This window comes from Nicotiana attenuata, chromosome 6, assembly GCF_001879085.1.
Source record: "Nicotiana attenuata strain UT chromosome 6, NIATTr2, whole genome shotgun sequence".
Taxonomy (NCBI): domain Eukaryota; kingdom Viridiplantae; phylum Streptophyta; class Magnoliopsida; order Solanales; family Solanaceae; genus Nicotiana; species Nicotiana attenuata.
In genome coordinates, this window is record NC_031994.1 from 73409850 (window position 1) to 73423853 (window position 14004).

A 14004-nucleotide genomic window follows, 5' to 3' on the forward strand; every position below is an offset into this window, starting at 1 on the left:
ATATGGCTTATATATATGTAATATATATACTTACGCTGTACTATGCACTAAGTATAAGCGTATTAGGTAATATTATATCGAATGTAGCTTATATATATATATAATATATATGCTTACGCTATACTAAGCACTAAGTATAAGCGTATTAGGTATTATTATATCGAATATACTATATCTACATATATACACTATACACTTAGTATATATATAGTATACACTATACACTTAGTATATATATATATATATATACTATACACTTAGTTTAAAATGAATTAAAATCCTAAATTTATTTTTAAATTAAACTTAAAATAATTTATTTTTGCTTTATATATGGCGACCAACTTTGGTCGCCATTTTGGTCAAACGGTCAAAAAATGGCGACCAAGTTTAGTCGCTATGTTGGTCAAATTAATCAATACCTATTTGCTACCAAGAATAGCGACCAAAGTTGGTCGCTATGTTTTAATCCAGAGTCAAAATCGGGTTGCCCTACCAAAATGTTATTTTCTTACCAAAAAATTTCCCAAACTCTCTCTCCACATATTCCCTTACACAAATCAATCCCCCCACCCCTTGCCACTGTCGCCGGAGCTGCTACCGCCGCTACCACTGTCGCCGCTACCAGTGCCGCCGGAGCCGCCGCTACCACTGTCGCCGGAGCTGCTGTCTCACGCCCCTTTCCACCACTATTTTAATCCTCCTTTTAATCTACCAAGGTTAGTAATCTACCTTCTTAGCTTTTTAATTTTTAATTTTTGCTATATAATTTTATGTAATTTTTCAGAATTTTTGTTTATTTAGTATTAGTGTTTTTGGTTTGAACTACATTAGATTTATGAAATTAAGGTAGAAATTATGATCTTTTAGTTCTTGTATTAATTTATATTGAGTTAAATTGTGAAAAGAAACAATTCATACATTAGCAATACCTAAATAAGAGTACTTGTAAATACATTGTCCTAAATAAGAATACATCATATCTAAATTAATTTGTTCTTGCTTTATTTATATAGATGGAACATCGTACTTGGATGTACAATAGAAATTATCCTAATCGGCGGGGATTGCGGGAGGATTTTGTAGAAGGGGTTGATGAATTTATTAGACACGCAATGTCACTTCCGCCATACATAAATGAAGGAGTAATTAGGTGCCCTTGTGTTAGGTGCGACTATATGAAGTTTGAAAAACCGGAGGAAGTTAAGGTTCATCTTTATAGTAAGGGGTTTATAGCGAATTACTTTGTGTGGACTTGTCATGGAGAGATCGATGGTAGCCATGGGATATTTCATAACATGGTTGTGGGTGAAAGTAGTAGGTCGGTGGAGAATACAAATCGTGATTCTAGAATTCATGATATGGTTGCCGATGCTTTTGGGATGCACTTTGGGTTTGAGTCCAACGAAAATGTTGAACAAACTCTTAATGATGACGCAAAATATTTTTATGAAGCTTTAGAGGAAGCTAGTCATCCACTACGTAACGGAAGTTCGCACTTTGAGTTGTCTGTTGCAGTTAGATTACTAAGTATGAAATCTGATTGGAATATTTCTCAAGGAGCCATGGACTCCTTCATTGACGTTATGCGTGAACTAGTTGGCCCTGATATCGAATTACCTGGTGATTTCTACAAGGCAAAGAGATTAGTTTCTAAGTTAGGACTTTCGTCATTGAGAATTGATTGTTGTGAAGATGGTTGCATGTTATATTATAAAGATGATGCAGGTTTGGACAGTTGTAAATTTTGCGGAAAGCCTCGTTTCAAGAGGCTTTCCAGGGGAATATGGTCGCTATCAAGTCGATGCATTATTTACCTCTTATACCTAGGTTAAAGAGGTTATATGTGAGTTCTGCTCCTCATATGAGATGGCACTTTGAAAATAGAAGACCACCTGGTGTTATGTGTCATCCTTCAGATGGAGAAGCTTGGAAGCACTTTGATAGGACATATCCAGATTTTGCTATTGAACCAAGGAATGTTCAATTAGGTCTGTGTGCGGATGGCTTCACGCCTTTTTCTGTATCTGCCACACCATATTCATGTTGGCCTGTCTTTCTTACACCTTATAATCTACCACCCTAGTTGTGCATTACTAGTCCATACATATTCTTAAATTGTATTATCCCTGGTCCACGTAATCCGAAAAGTTTGATTGATGTATGCAACCTTTGATTGATGAGCTAAAACAATTGTGGTACGATGGTGTTGAAACATATGACATATCAACCAAGCAGAATTTCATTTTGCGTGCAAATTTAATGTGGACAATTAATGATTTTCCTGCGTATGGAATGTTGTCTGGGTGGATGACTGCTGGTAAGCTAGCTTGTCCTTACTGCATGGAAAATAGTAAAGCGTTCACTTTGAAATATGGCCGAAAGCAATCATGGTTTGATTGTCATCGTCAATTCTTGCCTCCTGATCATGAGTTTAGAAGGATGAAAAATGCATTCAAAAGGAATAAATTCGAATGTGATTTCCCACCTCTGATACTTTCAGGTGAGGAAATTTGGGAGAGGGTCCAGAACTTCAGTAAAGTTACTGAAGTTCCACCTTATAGATTCCCCGGATACGGTGTTACTCATAATTGGACGAAACAGAGTATATTTTGGGAGTTGCCGTATTGGAAGGATAATCTTCTCCGTCACAACCTTGATGTCATGCATATTGAGAAGAACTATTTTGACAATTTGTTCAACACAGTGATGGATGTTAAAGGTAAGACAAAGGATAATGCGAAGGCTAGAATGGACTTACAAGAATATTGCAGGCGACCTGAATTATACTTGCAGACAGCAAACAATGGTAAGGTGTTCAAGCCCAAAGCAAGTTACACATTCACTTTGGAGGAAAGATGGCAGATTTGTGATTGGGTAACGAAGTTGAAGATGCCTGAGGGTTATGCGTCGAATTTTGGGAAAAAAGTTGATATGGAGGTAGGGAAGTTGAGCCATTTGAAAAATCATGATTGTCATGTTTTCATGGAGACCTTAGTGCCTATTGCATTTTCTGGTTTGCCTGAACGAATCTGGAAACCCATCACAGAGATTAGTTTGTTTTACAAAGACTTGTGTTCTTCCACATTAAGGGAAGAAAACCTACAATGGATGGATCAATACATTCGTGTAACTTCTACTAAGATGGAAAAGACATTTCCATGTGGGTTTTTTGATGTGATGGAACACCTTCCAATCCACCTTGTACACGAGGCACGACTTGGAGGGCCTGTTCAATGCAGATGGATGTATCCCTTTGAGAGGTAATATTTTAGGTTTGATGTAATTTTCTGTTTTAATTTAAACAAATTTTCTTCGCTAACCTGAAAGTATGTAGGACAATTGGCAAATGCAAACAATTTGTTAAGGAGAGGAATAGGATTGAAGGATCTATATGCGAAGCTTATCTTGCGTAGGAAACTGCCCATTTTTGTTCTTATTATTTTGAGAGTAATGTGGCATGTGCTAGGAATAGGCCCAACAGGCACATGGTCGACCTTAGGAATGATCCATTATATCCGCCTATGTCCATATTCAATCAACCAGGCCGATGTTCTAAGGATGTTATAAGGAGAAGTTTGAGTGATATGGAGTACAAGTCAGCTACACTTCACGTGTTGCTAAATTGTCCTGAAGTTGTACCATATCTCAAGTAAGTATTGATTTAGTAGTTATCAGAATCTAAAAATTACTGTGACTACATCTCAATGCAACTACTAAAAATATTTGATGTGTCACAATCACTTTGTGGGTTAATTTGGCCATGATGCTGTATATACGAGATTTGATACGTGGTTCAAACAATTTGTAAGTTTCTCCTTAAAATATTCTAACACTATGTAGGTAAACAATGTTTGGAAGTTATGCTATCTTATGAATTTATTTAACGATTTGTAGGTAAATGATCCAAATAATGGTGTAAATCAATTTTTGAAAGATGTATCTTGGGGACCTGGGGTTGAGGTCACAACCATGTCTAAGTACGTTGTGAATGGTTATAAGTTTCATAAAGAGGATTGCTCTAAAAATAAAAATAGCAACAACAGTGGGGTGTGGGTTCAAGGTGGTGATGGCAACCAAGATGGAGATATTGATTATTATGGTGTGCTCAAAGAAATAATAGAACTAGAATATTCAGGTTGGCCAAATAAGAAATTGATACTCTTTAGATGCAAGTGGTTTGACCCACATCCAACAAGAGGTACAAGAGTACACAATCAATACAACATAATTGAGGTTAATCATACGAGGGAGTATGATCGCTATGATCCTTTCATAATTGCACATAATGTTAGGCAAGTGTATTATGCTCCTTATCCATTGCGGCGGAATAAGGCTGATTGGTGGGTTGTAATAAAAACTAAGCCTGTGGATAGGGTAGAAGTCGAGAAGGTGTTAGATGTTGCATATCAAAACGATATCTCCAGTGTTCACCAAATAGTGGACGAAGTTTTAGAAAATGATTTGGAACATCCTGAACACATATTGGAAGAAGTTGATATGGATGAAGTAAGAATTATAGAAAACGAGGAAGAAGAATCAACTGATGAAGCTCAAACCAGTGAGGAAGAAGAATTCTCGGACGAGGAACTAACGTCGATCAGCTTTAAAAAGTTGGTTTCTTTAATAACTCATGTTATAGCTAGTTTCTTTATATGTTTCAATCTAACTTTGTATTATGTCATGCAGATGTCAGGCAAGGGTCAAGGTAACAGTGATCCTACTGGTTCTCGGGGTAGAGAAAAGCCTAGGAAACAAAAGAGGAGGGTAGAAGGTACTACTCAATCCGTTCCTGCCTCTTTATAGATGTCTGTGCCTATGCCTATGCCTGCGCCTCCACCCTAGGGCTATTCTGAGCTGCCAGCGCATGTCCAGCCCTACACCTTCGTGCAGACGCCAGGTCTTTCTTCACAGGGCCATAGGACTGTACGACCTACATACAGTCCACCTGTCTCACATCCACATAGATCGCATCCATCAACAGCTCATGGATCGCATCGATCCATGTCACATCCACATGGATCACAGCCATCCGTGTCACAGCCACTCGGGTCACAGCTATCTGTGTCTCATCCACTTGCGGCCCATACAGCTATGTCTCACTCACAGGGCTCGCAGTCCCAGGGCTCGCAGCTATCTTCATCTGGGACTCCATCTATTGCAGGCCTTCGCCTGCGAGATACTAGCTCTGACCCCCCTACACCTTCCACACATGCCTCCGATGTACATGCTTCGGACAATGATGCTGCTAATGACGAGGAGGTGCATTATGATGAATATGGCAGGATCATCATAGTCCCTGAGGGTTACGGGTAAGAGTTATTTGTTATTTTAACTTTTTTTGTTTAGTACAGTTTGACTAAGATATTAATGTGTTTCTTTTAATAAAATTGTAGGTTCATCCCTAGTAATGTTACTACAAGGATCATCATCAAAGCCACCAGAAAGCTTTATGATGGTCCTATGCGACTTGGAGTGAATTCCCATTCGCTCTCAAGGAGGCAATCTTCAATCAATTTAAGGTATAAATATTCTTTTAAGCAGTATAATCATTTATTAGATTTTAGCTAATATTATATTATAAGCAGTTAATGCACTTAACTTTTGAATAATTATTAGCTAATAAAAGCTAAGTATAATATATCGAATATAGCTTTTATGATATTTCCATCTAAATATGATATTTCCATATAATACTTGACTTTTGAAATACAGAGCAAGTGTGTATGAGAACACCGCTATAGCACAGAAGTGGCAGCAAACTTCCATCTCAAAGCTCGAAAGCGGTTGTCCCATTGTTTCTCCAAAGCTAGGCAGTTGAACCAGAAGCCTGGCTGGATGCTTCAGGATTCATGGGATGATTTGCAAAGGCAATGGCTTACAGCAGAGTTCTTAGAGAAGAGCGAAAAAGGAAAGAAAGCCCGGGCATCTGAGAAGGGAGGATCCTTGCACACTGGAGGTGCGGTCAGCCTAGGGACGATAAAACGAAGAATGGTACGTAATTGCTTAATTTATTTTAATTTTCTTAGTATATGTATTCTGTTTATTAACTAAAATTTATGAGTTTTCAGGAAAAAAAGTTGGGGCGTCCGATGAACCAAGATGAGCTCTTCAAGGAGACTCATATTGTGAAGAAGAAGGAAGAGATGGACCAAGAAAGGTGGGTCGAGGGCCGAGCCTCGACTGTACATGTAAGTTTTCACTTTTCATTAAGAATTTTGATTTACTTTTATATAAATTTGGAAATAGTAATTCACATATTATTTTTCTTATAGGGTCGCTTCACAGCTGAAGTGGAGCAATTCATACGCAGTCAGCCATCTAATGAGTCCGGTGCACCAATCCAACTATCGGACGAGGATGCTGAGAGAATGTGGACGCAGGCTGCTGGCGGTCCAAAAGGGGGGAAGGTATACGGGCTTCCTAATAAGAAATTCCATCGCTATAAGTGTGGAATGCAAGGAATAGGGACTTCCTCCCAAGCCGAGCAACTTGATAGGGAGAGCCTCTCCTCTATGCGGGAGATTGTGGCAAAGCTCACATCCGAGCTAGAAGCCGCCAAGGAGAGAGAAAGGCTTAGAGATATGCAGTACTCTGGCATGCAAGCTCAGTGCAAGGGCATGCAAGAGCAGATCAAAACTCTCCTAGCTTCTGGCAATTTTCCAATTCCCCGGTCTCGTGAGTCATCGCCAGAGGCTCGCCTTCCCCATGCTCATTCCCCCCGTCCTCCCCGTGGTCATTCTTCCCATCATCGACAAATAGCCCATTCTAGATACCGTCATGGTGAAGAAAGTTCATCAGACGGTGATGATAATGATGTAGAGAATAATCTTTGAACTTATTAGTTTATTCTAGACAAATACAATTGGTTTTCGAATGGTTCTGTAATAACATTTAACTTATTAGTTTGCTAATTAGCTTAAAGTATAAAGTTCTATTGAACTTTATACTTTGTTCGTTATAATTGTTGTTGTTGTTGTTGTTGCTTGTTGTTGCTGTTGTTGGCATATTTGCCTATTTAGAAATTTTGGTAAGCTGGCAGGTGGTGTAGCTGCCAAAAGAGGCAGTTCCTGCCAACAATATACCAAGAAAAGCGACCAACTTTGGTCGCTATTTGGTCGCATTTCTATTAAAGAAAACAATTTTCTGTGAAATAGCGACCAAGGTTGGTCGCTATTTAACCCAGATTTCCCAGAAAGTGACCAAGATTGGTCGCTATTTACCAGAAAATTAACAATTTCTGGAAATATGGCGACCAGGGTTGGTCGCTTATTAATAAATACAAAAATTAATTCATGTATTTAGCGACCAACTTTGGTCGCTTATTTAAAAAAAATAATTAAAAAATTTATAGTATAGCGACCAACTTTGGTCGCAATTTTCCAGATTTTAAAATATAATATTTCGTATACAGACCAAAGTTGGTCGCTACTTTATAATTAATAATAAACAAAAAAACGAAATTTACATAAATGAGACCAACTTTGGTCGCAAAGTTTATAATATTAAAATAATATAGCGACCAAAGTTGGTCGCCAATGTCTTTACCGAAATATTTGGTCTTTTGACTTGAGAGACCAAAGTTGGTCGCTAATTGGTCCCTAAGGTAAAGGGACCAGCTTAATATCGACCAGGCACGTTTGGTCGCTTTTTGGTCGCTTTTTGGCCAATAAGCGACCAACACTGGTCGCTTTTTGTGATCGTTTTTTTCCGGATTTCTAGTAGTGTCAAGTAGCGGATGGTTTAGCTAAACATGGTTCCTGGCTTCCTGCCTTCAAGATTCCTCTATCCTGTTTGATTATCAGGATATCCCTATTATAGGATCTTATCAGTTGGATAAGTAGCAACTTCCTAATCGTTGTTCACCAAATTAAACTGAGTCAAGCTAATCTACTTGATTATTGCCTGATCTCGTATATGGGCACATTGGTTCGCCCTCTTAATTATTGGTCATTCATGGCTTTAATAAAATATGTACTAGCTTTCACGGGAGATAGACAGCAAATTAACCAAAGTTATATATGAATAATACACCTGCAAGCATCTTGCAAAACATAAAGGGAGGGGGTTAAAGAATTGTAAAAAGTCCCCGCTCTTTTAAGAAATTTCTTTTAAAGTAGTCTGATTAGATAAAATATTTTAAATTTTATGCTAACAATGCAAAAATATTATACACTATTTTTTTTAATTTTTTTTGGTAATTAAATGATTTTATTTACCAATAGCAAATATGTACAATTTCAATTTGAAAACTGGACACTCCTAGTTTCAAACAACCTCTACTACACTTCTTCTATATCAACTAAGGATAGAAATTCATTTTGTCCATTGTCCTTTCTAACTTCTTGCTTCTTAGTCCCCTATTTACAACTTCTTGTATAACTTGTCTAACTATCACCTCTATTGTCCTTTGCTCTCCTTGAAATACTCTCCTATTTCTTTCACTCTATATATGATATACTGCACCTGTCAAAGTCATCCTATAGACTTGAGCTTTTGAATTGTTCCCTGTTGCTTTATCTTCAGCCCATTGTACCTCTCTTTGCCATTCCATCGGGGGTCTTGCTATGCCTTGCCACTAGAGCAGCTTGCTCCATATACTTCCAGGAATTCTGCATTTAAACATCAAGTGATCTATGGTCTCATCTTCTTCATTACACAAGGGGCAGCTTATGTCATTTGTAATTCCCCACGCATGGAGTCTGCTTCTTGTGAAGAGTCTATTTTGCAAAGCTAGATTCAGCACAAAAATCCATTTTGGAGCCCCTAGATTGTTGCACGTTAGTCCTCTCCATGACACTTTTGGATACTGTCCTCGCATGCCTTTGTACCACTTCTTGATAGAGAAAAAGTTCCATTCTGCCAGTTCTTTCATATCAACTCCTGCTGCCTCTACATGTCTTTTTGCCTTGATGATTTTCTGAACTATCCACGATGCATTGTTTGGATTGGATTCCCACACTTCCTGCTTCTTCCCATAGTATAGGTGAATCCACTGAACCCACAGCTTATCTTTCTTCTTACAGAGATTCCATAGTAATTTACATACTGCAGCTTTATTCCATGTTAGCATATCCATAACATTATAACCACCAGCAGTCTTTGGCAAGCATACTTTGTCCCATGACAACAGAGCTTTTTTTGAAATATTTGTTCCACCTGTCCATAGGAATGTTCTGCAGACTGCTTCTATCTTTTTCATCATCTTCTTAGGAATTACAAATATCTGCGACTAGTATATTTGAATGGAAAACAGCATTGTTTTGATCAATTGTAACCTTCCTGCATAAGATAGATACTTTGAAGTCCAGGAGGTGATTCTTCCCAATATTTTCTCCAAAAGTGGCTGGCATTGTATCATAGTGATTCTTTTGGTGCTGAGTGTAACTCCAAGGTACTTGAAAGGCATCTCTCCCTTATTGAAACCAGTTATTTGTGCAATGCTCTGTTGTATTTCTTATGGTACTCCCCCAAAGTATATGGAACTCTTTGCTGTATTTGCTTTAAGTCCAGATGCCTTAGAAAATTCCATGAAGTAGTTGAATATCATTTGAGCAAAAACAGTATCTCCTCTACAAAACAGCAACAGGTCATCTGCAAATCCTAGTTGGATGATGTCTAGTTTAGCACATCTAGGGTGGAAATTAAAGTCTGGCTTATGCTTCAGAGTCTTGAAACTTCTTGTAAGGTATTCCATACCAAGCACAAAGAGAAATGGGGATAGTGGATCACCCTGTCTCAATCCTCTTCTAGCTTTGAATGGCTCCATAAGTTTCCCATTGATGAGAATAGAGTAGGATACTGTTTTAACACATGCCATTATCCATCTAACAAACTTCTCTGGGATGTTCAAAGTATTCAGTACTTGCTCTAAGAAGTCCCATTCAATGGAATCATAGGGCTTCTGCATGTCTATTTTCATCATACATCTAGGTGAGATGCCTCTTCTCCCATACCCCTTAACCAATTCATGCCTGAGAATTATGTTGTCTGTGATAACTCTTCCTGGTACAAAGCCAGATTTGCTTTTATCTACTAAATGATCCATCACCCCTTGCAATCTGCTGGTCAGGATTTTGGATATGATCTTGTATATTACTGTGCAGCAAGAAATAGGCCGGAACTCTTTGATTGTTGAAGGATGCTGCACCTTAGGTATCAAAGTAACAGTTGTTACATTAATAGGCTGGTACATTTCAGCTGTATCAAAGAATTGGAGCACTGCCTTGGATATGTCTTGACATGTGATACGCCATCTCTTCTTAAATATCTTTGAATTGAATCCATCACATCCTGGAGCCTTTTGATCATCTATTCCTTCTAGAGCACTTTGGATTTCCTCTGTAGTAACAGGTTCTATTAGCCTCAACTGTTGGCCCCTATCTAGTACGTTGCCCTCCTTCATAATGGCTGGCTGTATGGTCGGTATGCTATCAGCTGCAGTTCCTAATAACTCTTTGTAGATGTTCACAATTTCATTTTGTATTGCACTCTCATCTTGTACTATTTCTCCATCATTAGTCTTCAAGCTTCTGATCTTGTTGTGGCTTATTCTATTCTTCATGCTGGCAAAGAAAAAAGCAGTATTGGAGTCTCCCAACTTCAGCCACTGATTTCTAGATTTCTGTTTATAGATGATTTCTTCTATAGTAGCCCATTTCTCCAGCTGCTGCTTCAATTCTTTCTCTTCTTCAAATTTATGTAGTGGTACGTGGTTCTCATCTGCTGCTGAATTTCCTGTAGTTTTTGTCTGGTATTTTTGACCTTCAAATCTACTGCTTGGAATTCTTTTGTGTTCAACCCTTTTAGTTCTCTTCTAACATCTTTTAATTTTCTCCAGACCCCTGCCATATTCCTTGTTTGTGATGTTTTGTTCCATGCTTCTGTCACTATGGTAAGGAAGTCCTTATGCTCAGCCAGGTGGTTGAAGAATCTAAATGGCTTTGAGGCCTTAGTTTCTTCTCCAATCTTCACACACAAAGGGGAGTGATCTGAAAATAGAGGATCCATAATCACAGCATCAACATGTGGCATGCTAATTACCTATTCTGCATTTACTATTGCCTTGTCTATTCTACTGAACACATGTGAATTAGTCCATGTGTAATCTCTTCCCATTGTTCTCATCTCACACATTCCTGTACTTATTAGGAAGTCTTTGAAGTCTTTAATTTCATTTTCTTGTACTGAACTGCCATTTATTCTATCTTCCACTGCTAGAATAGTATTGTAATCACCCATGCATAACCAAGGCTTTGTCTGATATTGGCTCCAGCTTACTAGATCCCTCCATAAACTTTTCCTTGTCTCTATTGTATGCAGCCCATAGATGGCTGTAAATGTAAACTCTAATTTTGTATCCATCTGTACTATTTCTCCATGTATATACTGACTTTTTGCATCTTTCATACTGAATCTGATTTCATTTGGATCCCATAGAACCCATATTCTACCCTTTCCTCCACCATCATAGTTGGCACACCATTCCCATGTAGGAGCTATTTTTTGTATGATTTTTTGTGAAAATTTTTCTTGTACTCTATGTTCTATAATAGCTATAATACTAATATGATGTTCTCTAATATACCTCTGCATCTCCTTTTGCTTATATACTTTATTTAACCCTCTGACATTCCAACTAACCACCTTCATTTAGCTATAGAGTATGGTATCCCTTCTTTCACTCTTCCCCCATGACTACATTGTCCTCTATCACTCCTGCTTATCACATTATTCTGTGCAGTATAATAAGGGTTATTGAGAACATGACATCCATTACCCACTTCAACTCCTTGTGTTGATGTTGCTTGAGTATTTTTTGTGGCTGATTTTCCTTTTGCTGCTTGCCACCCTTCCTCTTCCTCAGTTGTTGTTTTCTGCATATTGTGCTTCTGGATTATTAGTTTTGAATTCATTGCTGGTGCTTGATTCTCATCCTTTGTAGCACCTTGACTTCCCTGCTCCTTTGGCTTCCATTCCTGCTTCTGTTTTTGTTGCTATTCATCTGTGGTTGTGCTTGTTTGGCTTGGCAATTATGTCCTATTTGTAAGCAATGGTTACAGTACATAGGCTTCCAGTCATAAGTAACTGCTTGTTCAAACTGCCTACCACTCGGATCCTTAACTAGTATTCTTGTTGGCAATAGTTTTGTGATATCCATTTCCACAAGGATTCTAGCATAGGATATCCTTTCTACCTTTGTTGTACACTCATCAGCATAAACTGGGACTCCCAATCCACTCACTATCCGGCTCAATGAGTCCATTCCCCAACAATTCAGTGGTAAGTTTGCTAGTTTGACCCACAATGGCAATGTTTTCAGAACCTCTTCATTGAAATCAAAGTCTGCTATCCATGCTTTAGTAATTATTGGCTTATTGTTAATAATGCTTGGCCCTGAGTATAGGACTTCATTTCTCTCTTCTACATTTCTGAATTTCACTATAAAGAATCCATCATTATGGTAGTACACTTTTGGCTTAGATACGAAATTCCATTGAGCTGCAATAAACCTCTCTATGGCTCCAATACTTGGTGTATCCCCTACTACATACAAAATAACTGCCATTTTCCACTTCTCTGTTTTCTTCTCAATTTCATCCTGTTGCAATTCGACTATTTTTTCCCCATTCTGTATTACTGGTGCCACAAATGATAATCCCATTCCTCTAGCTGTAAAAGTGTTCCCAGCAACCAGATTTGCCCAGGATTTGCCATCCTTAACCTTCTCTGTACTTGCTTCAATTACAATTGGTTGTTTTTCACTGTTCGATTGAATTGCATGTGTTTCTTCAGCTTTTTTACTTTCCACGTTATGCGATTCACTTGCATGTACCTCGATCTGTTGAATTTCAGCCTGTTTGTTCGCGTATTGTGAATTCAAGTTTTTATTTATGCTCGTCATCTCCGATTTTGCATTCTCCCCCATTTTTGGTGTAGTCATCTATTTTTCGCGACTTTGATTTCCTTGAACTGGCATGGTCTTGTTTGGTTCACCATTCCTGCTTGTTGATGCTATGAACTCAGCTAATTGTACCTTCGTTACAGTTTTCTTAGGTCGGCCTCGTCCTCCCATGGCTGATGGCGCACGTTAGTATCACACGCTAAGATGCGCCGAGAGCATTCAGAAGGAGAGTGGTTTTTATTATACACTATTAGATCACCTAAAAGATAATTATAGGTGACTATTCACATTAAACGGAAAATAGCAACCTGAAAAATGAGGTAGGTAACTTGCAACATCAATATTCGCAAACACATATTATGTATCTATTACCATCAATAGGTGTGGTGGACTTCACCCTTGGAGCTACCTAACTTGCTGACATCCCAACGAAGAGAACAACTATAGCATAAACAAAGGCCTCGAGTTCAAGTACCCCATAGTGGGCCTGCCGTCGCAAATCTGAATTAGTCGGACCAGTCAGCTTCGAGTATCGAATGATCGAACAAATAATGTATCATGCATCAATTGATTTAGTATGAATATTGGGTAATATACTTTTACCGCAAGTGCATATAAGTTAAATTCATAAAAGCTCAAAAATTAGCAAGCCCCGGTTGAATAAGAACTCTAATCTTAATCGGCCTAATTCAATGACGCATCACATTTTTCCAACTCAAAATTAGAGAATGTGACACAAAATAAAGTATATTAAACATAAAGAACCGTATCGATTAAGTGGAACTAAAATATATAATTAGTTTGGGAGGAATACATGAAACTGAGTCGGACTTCCAACTACAAGATATATCAAAAATAAAGAATTAAGAAAAGTATGGTATTAAGAAATATTTATACTGTATACTTAACGAATATGGGAGACAGCACAAGCACACTAGCTGGTCTAATTGGAGTAGAGATTGAATTAAAATGAAATGATGTCAAATCTGTGAGGATGTTAGTGAAGTGGACCACTTAAATTGTAGGGACAAAAGGAGTTGCCTTTAGTTCTTTTGCATGTGATTTGAGCATATAGACGCGTTTCTACATCTATAAATAGCCTC

General features: G+C 38.1%; 1 protein-coding gene across 1 annotated transcript; it reads right to left on the bottom strand.

The window, feature by feature from the left end:
* LOC109227980 lies at window positions 8576-9202 on the bottom strand. Its single transcript, XM_019393168.1, has one exon. It carries the CDS (start codon window positions 9200-9202, stop codon window positions 8576-8578), a length of 627 nt encoding a protein of 208 aa, XP_019248713.1.

What these genes read in the sequence shown, in the direction of transcription:
- LOC109227980 (XM_019393168.1), bottom strand. Translation starts at nt 9,202, where the DNA reads ATGATGAAAAAGATAGAAGCAGTCTGCAGAACATTCCTATGGACAGGT.